The 12,772-nt window shown below is 35.1% G+C and overlaps 1 protein-coding gene across 1 annotated transcript; it reads left to right on the forward strand.

Moving 5' to 3' along the window:
* Positions 1 to 7,571: 7,571 nt before the first annotated feature.
* On the forward strand, positions 7,572 to 10,027 carry LOC144559122 (leucine-rich repeat extensin-like protein 4). The gene has a single exon (XM_078308075.1). It carries the CDS (start codon positions 7,770 to 7,772, stop codon positions 9,492 to 9,494), a length of 1,725 nt encoding a protein of 574 aa, XP_078164201.1. The 5' UTR covers positions 7,572 to 7,769; the 3' UTR covers positions 9,495 to 10,027.
* The last annotated feature ends 2,745 nt before the right edge of the window (positions 10,028 to 12,772 follow it).

Genomic DNA, 12,772 nt, shown 5'->3' on the forward strand with positions numbered 1-12,772 from the left:
CTCAAATCTCAAACCTAGTTCTCTCCACCTCTCCCTAACTCACTCTCCCTCTAGCTCTAAAATCTAGCCGATGCTCTCGGCGACTGGCTGTCTCTCCGGCTGTCACTCCTCTCTCCGGCCTAGATGACTGTCTCTCCTCTCTCTTCGGTCGTCTCTCATAGTTCATACCAGGAAAGCCGTCTCTGATGTATTTTTTTCATGAACAATTTTTCAACTTAAAAACACTCATTTCATAGTTCATACCGGTAAAAGGAAGCCATGTGAATTGTCCCGCGAGAAAAAATTAATGTATAAACTACCGGTATAACTAGGACTGCTAAAAAATAATTTAGTTCGTGATTCGATTCGGGTTCGATTCGAAAAATGTGTAGTTCGAAATGGGTTCGATTCGAAACGAATCAAACCAGGTTCGGTTCGAAATTAATTCAAACCAAACTCAAACCTAGGGTAAGTTCGGTTCGGTTCGGTTCGTTGCCACCCCTAGTTATATCTGTTCTTTCTTTCTTAAAGAAATTAATTCCTTGTGTTATTTGATGGAGAAGTATTTTTATGTTATTTTCTTTCTTGAAAAAGAATGACAATGATTAATTTCTACATATAATCATAAATTTTTCAAAATTACTTTTAATGTTCTTTCAAGTTTCAACTAAAATGTAAAATTATAATTTGCATACTATGAAATTAAGCAAGAGAAATAAAACGGCCATTTTTATTAATATCTCTAAAAAAAATCAAAATTTAAAAAATGCCCCTGTCTCCTATTTTTTTTTTAAAATGCCCTGACCGCCAGAATTACGGGCGGCCCAAAACACAAGCGGAGCGCCCGTGGCTGGGGCGCTCCATGGTAACTAGCGGGGCGCCCCATGGCCTTTTTTTTTTTTTTTTTTAGTATTTTGATTTGAATAATTTTGTGAAAAAAAAAGTTTTCTTATTTAGAGTGTATGCCAAAAAATAAAATATTTGATATATTTACGAAGTGATGTCGTAAATTTTTATAACTTTGATTTTTTTATTTTTATTTTTTTGGTGAACTTTGATTTTATTTGTCAGTTGGATATCACAAGTCTAAATATAATACTAATAAGGACTTGGCCTTTATTATGATTTTTATAATATATGTATAATATACACATATATGTATATGTGTATATTATACATATATTATAAAAACCATAATAAAGGCCAAGTCCTTATTAGTGTTATATTTAGACTTGTGATATCCAACTGACAAATAAAATCAAAGTTCACCAAAAAAATAAAAATTAAAAAATCAAAGTTATAAAAATTTACGACATCACTTCGTAAATATATCAAATATTTTATTTTTTGGCATACACTCTAAATAAGAAAACTTTTTTTTCACAAAATTATTCAAATCAAAATACTAAAAAAAAAAAAAAAGGCCATGGGGCGCCCCAGCCACGGGCGCTCCGCTTGTGTTTTGGGGCGCCCGTAATTCTGGCGGTCAGGGCATTTTTAAAAAAAAATGAGAGACAGGGGCATTTTTAAAATTTTGATTTTTTTTTAGGGATATTAATAAAAATGGCCGGAAATAAAATGACTAAATACATAGATAAAAAAAAAATTATCTTTTTAATGAAAAACTATGCATGCAATCATATATGATTGTTCATAAACAATAATAAAAATGTTAAATCTACGAACACTGATTATTATTTGTAATATATAACTATATAACAAATAGTAGAATATAAACACCAAAGATGCATTACATTTCTACAAAGAAATATTCTGTCCGAAAAAGTTGATAAATGGTCTATAAGACCGTGCCTATCTAAGTCTATTATATATACACTTTTTAGTGGTGTGCCGTGTGGTTAGGGGGACGCGGAAACAATGCTTTTCCTCCTTTTATATATATATATATATATATATATATATATATATTGTTTTTTTCTATAAAAAAAACTAATATTATCTGGTGTGAAAATGACGAGAGACATTTAGCAACCATGGCCCAATGCCCCAACCCAAATATAAGGTTCAATCAGAACAACCTACAAAAATTATGTGGGCCCAGTGCTTTATATGGTAGTTAGTATGATGATGATGATGATGATGATTATTATTGTTATTATTGGGTAGGAATGACACTGGATCAGATTTGAAATATTTAAATGAAGCAGTGTATAATCCTTTGAAATTTCTCATCTATTTTTATTTTCTCGTATTTGTTTCTCTCTTTTTTCCTCATCCAATATTGCGTCCTTTATATATATATATATATAAGTTAAGTGAGTCTAGCTCACTAAATATACTATAATTTGATCAATATTAGTAACAAGTATTAAAGATATCTTCAACATTGAACCAAGACATTTGTTTCTAATTCAGAAATTTATCAAATTTATAATTTGAGTCTCTACTAACTTGAATCAGATAATGCGTCTTAATAAAGTTTTTCGTGAAAGATAAACTCTCTTTTTGTGAAGTAATCACAATTCTAAATTTTTTTTCTTCTAACCAGTTGTGCTATCACCTCATCTCACGAGAAATTAACTCTCTCACTTTCTTGTTGTATTGTATATTTGATTATTTGTTGGCAGGGGCGGATCCAAAGAGGTCCAGGGGTAGGCAAGTGCCTACCCCTGGATTATGAATTTTTTTGGAGATATACTAGCATTATATGTTAGTGCCTACCCCTGAAAAATGTTAGTGCCTACCCCTGGTCTAGAAGGAAAAAGAAACACGGCCCAGCTGAGATTTGCACCGTGAATGGGGGAAAAATCAGGGGAAAAATGAAGAATTTGGGAGAAAATGAAGAAGAATACGTTGTTTGTTCATTAAAAGAAAGAAGACAAAATGAAAGAGAAGAATATGACATGTGGGACCAATATTTATAATTTAATTTAATGGGCCACCTTTTGATTTTTATATTGGGCCATATCTAATTTAATGTTTATTTTAAGTGTTGTGTTTCAATTTTGATCTGGGGCGCAAGTCCTTAGGGCTCAACAATCTAGAGGCACATTGCATTAGAATTAGTCTTTATTCATTTATATAAAATATTGTAGTTTAATTTTAATTCTACATTATTTATATTAGTAAATATTTGAGTCTTGTCCTTTGTATTATTAAATTAAAATTATATAAATCATTTCTTATTTTTCTAAAACAAAACATATTTTTTTTGAAAAATTCGAGACAATCAATCAATACATGAGAACAATCACAAGGCACTACCTCATAGAATAGACCAATTTGTTGAGTGTAATAATTTGTCTTAACATTATTTTTGACAAATTATTTTTTTTATCAATTTTTTTTTCTATTTTTTGTAGTTTAAAACAAACTTCTACAAACCATGTCTGTAATATCTTGTGTGTTTACAAGAAAATATATAAAACTTATTTTAAAATATGGATTTTAAATAAATTTCAACATAAATAATTACGTTATGTTTTTAAAACTAAATATAAATAATTGTGTCTATTTTTTATGTCAGTTTCGTATAGATAACTATTTTTTTCATGTATAAATTTCAAATTTGAAAATGTGTGCATTTTGTGCCTACCCCTAACCGAAATCCTGGATCCGCCCCTGTTTGTTGGCATTATTAATTTTTTAAATATATATACTTCATCTAAAGAGTAAGGATTGATGTACATGTGTGCTTCTTATCTAATCTCCGCGGATTGATGGGTACAAAACAGACGGCTGATGTGGCGTACAAAACAGCTGGCTATGCGCTGTATTCTTGGAATGTCATGCTTTTTATTTTCCTTCTTTTCTCAATTAGGAATTTGTATCCCCATAGGCCCATACTAATAGAGACTATGCATGATTGCGTTGAGATTCGTGTTGAAATCTAGGAGTGTGCAGCGATTTGTAGGATAATAATGCTGCCAAATTAATTCTCAGCTCATATGAATATGATTTTGAGGTGGATTGGGTTCACACTTCACAGTTCGCTGCAATCCATAAAAATAAAACTAAAAGAGAGGTGAAACTGAAAGCGTGTCCGTGTAATAGGAATAGGATAAAGGAGCATCTCTCTCTCTCTTGAGTCTTGACAAATTTAATTAGTTGCGTATCTTAACCTTTTGAGGTCTGATTTCTAGTTGCCTCCAACTGTGCATGCGACAGCAACAACACCGCACCAAACCCAACCCAACCTCATTCATTGATTTTCATTCAACACTTCTATCATGCCATTTTTCCTTCTTTCATTTTGCCATTCAAATCCAAATGGAATGTCATATCACATATGATATCATGGCATTCAGTGTTTTGTTACGCTGGAACGCACTAATCATTTTAAGCCAAATATATCAAAATATTACAACATTTACACGGATGGTAGTACAGTACGTGCAGCAAAAAATCTACAAAGGAAACTAGATTTTGTGACATTTATAACTTGTAAGAAAAAGTGCAGTTCCTAATTGACTGGTAAGTGGTAACAACCGCCTAAATCCAAAATCAAAACAATCCAAATTAAACTTATATTAAGCTTACGCAACACTCTTCCAAGTTCCAATTGGTTTGCAAATGGGGAATGAACAGAATAGAAAGGTCAACCGTTGGATTGATAATCAATGGTCAAGAAAGCATCACAAATGATGACGTGTCACGATCAAACTTCACGGGTTACGCGGTGTGGTGCCTGGCACAGCCTACGGTCCAGTTGTCTTAGACGTGACACGTGGGGCCCGCTCACATGCATAGCTTCCCTTAAACAGTTGAGCGCAGTTTGCTCAATGCCCCCTCATTCTTTTATATTTTAAATTCGTATTGAGCAAGTTTTTTCTTTTGTCCTATTAGGTATATCTGATTGAATATATTTCATAATTTTGATACGAATATGATGCAATATGAATTACTTTTTTTTTAAAATAATGAAAAATTGTACAATTCAAAGATTAATAAGAGAGAAATAATATTTAATTTGTGACAACTTTTGAGTAATATGTTATTCTTGTAGGATTGTTTTGTATTATTTAATTATGAGTGAAAAAAATTATCTTACTGTGAGAATTTTGTCGATAGGTTGTACGTACTTTTTAGATTACCTAATGTGTCTTCAGTAAGAAAGAAATATACATTACAATAATACATGTTAAAAATAAACATATTAGTTTTATGGAGCATTGTTTGTCGTATCATATATATCATATTTTGGAAAATAAAGACTGTACAAAAAACGTTTGTGGTGCTGCAATTTCTCATTGTTCATTAATTTGTAGAGATTTTTTTGTCAATTGACTATGGTATGACTTTTTTACATATATTTTTGGAGCTATATTTGGTGGGACTGCATTGTATGTTGTTAAATGTGGAAATAATTTTTTTTTTTATGATTACACTTAGAAAAACATAAGTGAACAAAAAAGAAGAAGATAAAAATAATGGATGAATGTGCGAATTAAGTTGTCAATATCTAACAATGTACGTAGTAAGGCAATAATATATATATTAATGTCTGTCTTTTTCCGAAAACAGCAAATGACAGGTATTTAAACATCTCTATCACAACAATTTATTCATGGTTTAATCAGTCATTCTCCAATCTCCAATCTCCATGCACGGAGGCTTACTGCACAAAAGACCAAACTACCCCTGTTTCGAGACAAGCAAAACTTCTTCAACCGCATGCAGGATTTTGCCATACTAAATTTATATGTATAAAACCAAATAACAAGGTAAAAGAAAATGACAAAATAAGAACGTTGATTGCCATGCATGCATAGGCTCTACTTTTCAATAATATTTGTCAATTTAAATACGGTCAAAAAATTTATATCAAAAATACACGGTGAACAATATTTGATTTTTTTTTAAAAATTAATATATTTTTGTTTTTGTCATTGGCCTTACAAAACTCTTGATCTCAGCAGAATTGATCAAACAAAGGATAATAAATGCAAGACAAATCAATATGCTACTTATTAATATATAATATGACCTTTTGATAATATACATACATACATACATACTGGATGTACTACTCCGGTTTTGTTTTATTTTACATTGAGTGGAACCCTCCATCGTGAACTTATATTTGGAAATTCAAGATGTTGAATACTTGTTTTTGTTTAAATGAGTTTGTTTATTTTTAGTTTACAAAAAAGTTTTTCATCTGCCATTGCCAATTGATGTGTATAGGTTTAATCATTACAACACTTGCCATTTTTTATAATAGAATGTATGCATGTTAATTTTGTACTACGGTCTATGGATACAAATCTCGATGGTATTGTCATTGCTGTGCGCGAGTTTATACCCAAACCGAACCAAATAAATTTGCATAAAAATATAGAAAAGTTGAAGGTCAGCGATGCAAAACATTCTGATTCGGTGATTCCAGACTGCAGAGAATACTTTTCGTTTTTTTTTTTTTTTTTTTTAACTTTTTAATATTTTACTAGACAGACTCCGCTTTATTTTGATTTTTGAAAAGGAAGCGCGTATATACGGTACCCAAATTAAAAGCTAGCTGCCAAATTTCTACCAGACCAGCTTCTATTAGCAATACATATAACGGGTGGGAAAAGATTCCTTTGATTGACTCGCGACATAATAATGCTGTTTCTCTTAAGCGCAGAAAATCTGGATTGCATGAAACAGAACGGAGATATTAATAACGGTAATTAAGGCTGAGCACCGACAAGAAAAGAAAGGACATATGGCAAACAGTTTCATATTTATTTCTTTCAGGGCTCAAAACACTTTATTAACTTCTTCTATCGAAATTTACCACAATAATAATTACCTACTTATTATATTTACTCCACTATGTCAATATCAATTTAATAAAACAAAAATTATATGCAGAAAAAATAGTGTATTTTTATTGGCTGCCTTTGTTTAACTTGTGAAAAATATATGTGATTTATTGTGACTTCACCCAGGTAATTATGATAATAATGTAAGATCACATTCATTTTTACCTTTTCTTCAGAGACTAATATATAAGCATTAAATAAATAATTCTATACAAAAACTGAATAATTATGCATACCTAAATAAACAATTCTAGATAATTCTTAAGTGAAAAATAAAGTTAGAAAACACCTAATTTCAAACTGGACAATGCGTCCCCTGATGAAAAATGAAATTATAAAAATCAAATATCAATATAACAAATATTTTTTATAATTTAATTTCAAATACTGGGACAATTTGGACAAGCATTTAAATTCAGTTTTTGTTTTTTTTGCATATAATTTGGTAACAAGCAGGCCCAATTAAGTTACTCTATTTCTCTTAATTCGTTATTACTAGATTAATTTTCCTTTATTAACACTATCAATTAAAGATAAGAAGGTATTTATTGAGGACAAAACTGGTATTAAAAAAATTGTCAGCACTGAACCCTCCAAGAATAATTCTTTGAGTTCCAGTTTCTTACTTTCTTTAGTCCGTCACATACGCAAATTACAAACTCCTGGTTCACCACATCAGTAAACACCTGGTATGTGTATTAATAATTGGTGGTCCAGGAGCAGGAAAAACTCTGTCTAGCATGGAACTTGCGACTTAAAAGCCACACGTAATTAACCTCTTCCTCTCTCAGTCTCTCTCTTGTATAAACAACATTGTACCCTCTAATTCTCTCTCCTTATCTCTCTACACAGTCTCCCATAAACCCTCTTAACAAAACCACCGCGCTCTCTCTCTCTCTCTCCCTCTCCCTCTCCCTCTCCCATATCCCCTTTCTTGCATTCACTCTCTCTCTCTCTCTCTCTGTCTCCAAGAAAATAAAGAAAAAAAACAGAGAGCAAAAGAAGAAAGACGGAGAGAATGAGATGAAGAAGGAGAATAAACCCTCGCTACTACTCCTACTATTCCTCTTCTTATTCTTATTCCTTTCCTCCTCCGCCGCCGCTTTCTCGTCGCATGGCCTCACGGACTTCCAGGCGGGTCAGATCCGCCGCCGCCAGCTCTTGTACTACCTCGACGAGCACGGCGACCGAGGCGAGCAAGTGTCCGTACCTCCGTCCTTCTCCTTCCCCAACTCTCACCTCCTAGACGCCTACATTGCGCTCCAAGCGTGGAAGCACGCCATCTTGTCCGACCCTTACAACTTCACCGCCAACTGGAATGGTCCATTCGTGTGCAACTATAGTGGCGTCATTTGTGCAAATCTCCCCTCCGATCCGTCTATATACACTGTCGCTGGAGTCGATCTGAACCATGCTGACATCGCTGGTTACTTGCCAGAAGAACTCGGTTTGTTAACTGATCTCGCCTTGTTTCACATCAACTCAAACCGATTTTGTGGTACAGTACCTCACAAGTTCAATCGATTGAAGCTTCTTCATGAACTCGACCTCAGTAACAATCGATTTGCTGGTGCATTCCCTGATGTGGTCCTCCAGTTGCCGAAATTGAAGTATCTCGACTTGAGGTACAATGAATTTGAGGGATCAGTACCGAGGTCCCTGTTCGACAAGGATCTTGATGCGATTTTCATCAATAATAACAGGTTTGTGTTTGATATACCTAATAATTTAGGGAATTCGCCTGTTTCGGTTATAGTCTTGGCGAACAACCATTTCTCAGGATGCCTCCCGGCGAGTATTGGTAACATGTCGAAAACCTTGAATGAGATTCTACTTATAAATAATGGTCTTAGATCTTGCATCCCTGCGGAGATAGGGTTGTTAAAGGAATTAACAGTCTTGGATGTGAGTTTCAACAAACTAGTGGGGCCATTGCCGGAGCAGATTGGTGGCATGGTGAAACTCGAGCAGCTTGATGTGGCACATAATTACCTTTCTGGTAGAATTCCTGAGGCAATCTGTCGGTTACCCCGACTGAAGAATTTTACCTTCTCATACAACTTCTTTACTGAGGAGCCGCCTGTATGCCGGAGGCTTGAGGCTTTTAGCGACAGAAGGAACTGCTTGTTGAACCAGACAGAGCAGAGGTCAACAAAGCAATGTGCTATGTATCTCTCACGGCCGGTAGACTGTGGTGCGTTTAGGTGTAAGCCCTTCGTGCCGGCTCTGCCACCCCCACCACCTCCTTCGCCGGTTTATTTACCTCCAATAGTGTATTCTTCCCCTCCACCGCCACCCTCACCACCCCCACCTTCACCACCACCACCTTCTCCATCTCCACCGCCTCCGTCACCTCCCCCACCTTCACCACCACCTCCATCCCCACCACCACCATCTCCACCACCTCCTTCACCACCTCCACCATCTCCATCACCACCACCACCACCATCACCACCACCACCATCACCACCACCTCCGTCACCACCTCCACCATCTCCATCACCACCGCCACCATCACCACCACCTCCGTCACCGCCTCCACCCTCTCCACCCCCACCATCACCTTCACCACCGCCACCGCCTCCATGCATTGAACCACCACCGCCTCCACCACCATGCATAGAACCACCAACACTGCCTCACTATTCATACACTTCACCACCCCCTCCGGCATCAGTATATGAAGGCCCGATACCGCCCGTGTATGGAATTTCATATGCATCTCCACCACCTCCAACTTTATATTGATTCTTTTTTGTTATTTTTTTTTTCAAAGATTGATCCTCTCCATCCTTCTCCTTCCCTCTATTTCAAAAACAAAGAGTCTGCTTTCATTTGTTGGTTGTTCTCTTTACACTTGTTCGATCCACATCCAACCCAGTTATGGTTTTAACTGTGTTGTCAATTGACTGCTACTTGAGGAGAAACGGAAGGTAATTCAAAGGCCTTGAAGTGCTTTTTTGGTGAGTTGCTTGAAAGGAAGCTTCATGAAATTGTTTTGATTCATCATGGTGATGAAAAAGAACAGGAGGCAGAGAAGGAAATGGATGGAGGCTCTTCTTCTTCTTTTTTTCATATAAATTTGAACATTGGATTATGAATATTTTGGTTTGTGGTGTGAATAAATGGTTGAGAGAGACAGATTTAAGGGAATTGAGAGGGAAACATTAGATTCAGGGAAAAGGAATGTATGTATAGAGTATGTGATTCAGGTCATAAACTTAGATGAAACTTTGATCTCTTTTTTGTTTTCTAGTTATCACATTTTGTTTTTCACTGAACACTTATAGCTTCAATGACTTGTGGTTTTGTTCTTTACCATGTTCAGTTTTCTGCATCTGCTCCTTAGTTATTGCTTTTAATTTTTCCCCAAGAAGCAATCCATCTAATTCTTGTTATTATGTGAAACTGCTCTGATGCTCTGTTTTCTCAATTGCTTTTATATGTTGTGTCCTTGAGAGCTATTCATCTGAAGTGCTACTTCATGTTATTCATGGAATTATCTGATTATGATGGTCATTCCCATGATTAGGTATATATGCTTATTACAGCCACAGGCATTTGGAATGTCATGTGGAGAAATGGTTCTCTTGCAAAGCCCTATCTGATTTTATCTATTTTTTAAGCAGCTGCCTGCTGCCATTCCCATTCTGAGCATTCACTGCTTTTCTTCTATATTATCTTATCTCGGTATTAGGGAAAGGACTGGTAGTGGGTAGGTAGGGTAAATGTTTGATCTTTGCTTAACTTAGAAACAAATTAAAATAATATTAGTCAAACTAGCAGGATTTAGCCAGGTTTAATTTTTACAAAGCAGCGTCACTTTCGGTGAGAAGAACATGGTAAGTTGTAGAGTTTACTTGTGGTGCAAAAGCTGTGTAGCAACATTCTCCTGTGCTGTGCAGGAATTTTGCATTTATACAATACACCTCACTCAAGTCTGAACAATGATACAAATTGCAGGGAAAGTGGGCTTGTTTCTGATTATTTTAATTATATTAGAGAATTTAACGACATCTAGCTCCAATTCTCCATTCCAAGAAATCCTAATTTCACGGCATGATGTCCGGGATAGTGTTAAATATAATAATACTAAGGAGAGGAGAGATCATGTCACTTGGCACTTGCTATTCGAGATTACATTTTTTTATAAATATTATACTTGACGCATCCATTGGGCATGCATGACTAGTCTAACACTCTAACTGGATCTTGGATTTTGACATACTGTGCCTCTCGTCTCGTCCTTTGAGATATCTCAGAGGATGCGAATTCCTCTCTTGCACAACATGTCTACTTTATATTGGAGACATATAGATAACCTTTTATATTACATTTGCCAATTTAAGCATTTATGTAACCATCTGCCCGTGACTTGAGGGAATATGCAGCCATCCCCTTCGCAGCTGGTTGCACGGGGTCAATATATTTTTTTTTTTCAGAAAATCGGATAATTGGAATTATGTTTTTCTTTTTAAATAAAATATTGGTCAATATGAAATTGGACCTACCTAATGAGCAATTAAAGGAAACTATTGTTAGTTATATCAATAATTTTGTTTAAGTTAGCATTAATTAAATGGGATAACATTGCAGTGGTGTTAATGACTGTCCTTTATGATCTGTATGTATAGACTATAGTCATCACCATTCATACACAATAAATCTAAATGTGACTATGCATTAATATAGTTATTTGTACATGACATATCTATTTTGTTGGAAATTAAGACTTTAACATGATAAGCACTTAAGCCTTCATTAAATATAAACTTAAATAGACAATGAATTAATTATATATGTCATGTGTCAAAGTTATTCTTCTTAACAACAGCAATAGTATGCGGTTTTTATTTATTTAGTGTGAGTGGTCCTTTTTTTCCAATTGGGGACACCATTTGAAGAGTAACTATGGTCCCATGGGATTTATTACTCTTCAATGCTTCATTTATAATGACACCTTTATTTTTCCTTTTGAAGGAATTAAGATGTAATACTATTATACTAGTAGATGCGCTGGCGGTATTGTGGTATGAGAGCAAACATGATGTATTACTACTTACTAGTAGATGTATTATTATTTTTCTTCTGATACATGCAACTCTCTCTTATCATTTGTTTGATATGTCATGAAATTTACCATTAGCAATTTTCTAGCATGTAAGCTAGACATGTATTTTAGCAAGCATCGCAAGTCATGAAATTACTAAACCCAACATGTAGGTGGGCCATGACCAATTGACCATGAGAGAAGCCTTAATAAAAGAGGAGTGAGAGAATCACAAATTAAGATGGTAGCGAGGTGCTGTCACAAACTATTTTCATAGCAGCACCTCATGCAAAGAGTTCAAATTGTTGCATTATCACGGCCCACAGAATCAAGTACTCATCACTGACATTGTCAGAGTTGCACAAATCTTATGACTTGTCGCCTTTCTTCTCAAGAAATTTGTTTCTTACAGAAAATTTGGGGCAACAACATCTTGCTCCCGGAATTCCTCAATTATTTTTTTTGCCGAAAGTCTTATATAGTATTTTAGCACAAATTACATAACAATTATTTTATTGGTAAAAGTATAATTCAAGGTAGCAAAATCAAATCTCTTGCTTGCCTGGTTTTCCAAGTGTAATTTGCAATGCACCCACTAGGAACTATATCTTAGACCAAATCCGGTCTATTGCTAGGTCAGAGCCATCTGATCTACATTAATATTCACGCAGACAACTTTAAGATACGTGGGGATTAAGTATGCACACTTGATGCCGTCTCAGCTAGCAAGCCAGGGATGGAATTTTGCCCAAAGAGCCAAATCGTTTCCCATCCAAATTTGTCGTCTTCTTCTTCAAAGCCTTTATTTCCAAACAATTTGGGATAGACTAGAAATGAAACTCAACCGGAATCAGCAACACAGGAATTTTCCAAGAGGTCACCCATCCTAGTACTACTCCTGCCTAATTCGTGAGAGTTTCATTTCCTTAAAGAGGCTGTTTTTTACCGCTTGCTCGCCAAGCCTGTCACGAACCCT

The sequence above is a fragment of the Carex rostrata genome, chromosome 9 (assembly GCF_964058835.1).
Source record: "Carex rostrata chromosome 9, lpCarRost1.2, whole genome shotgun sequence".
NCBI lineage: Eukaryota > Viridiplantae > Streptophyta > Magnoliopsida > Poales > Cyperaceae > Carex > Carex rostrata.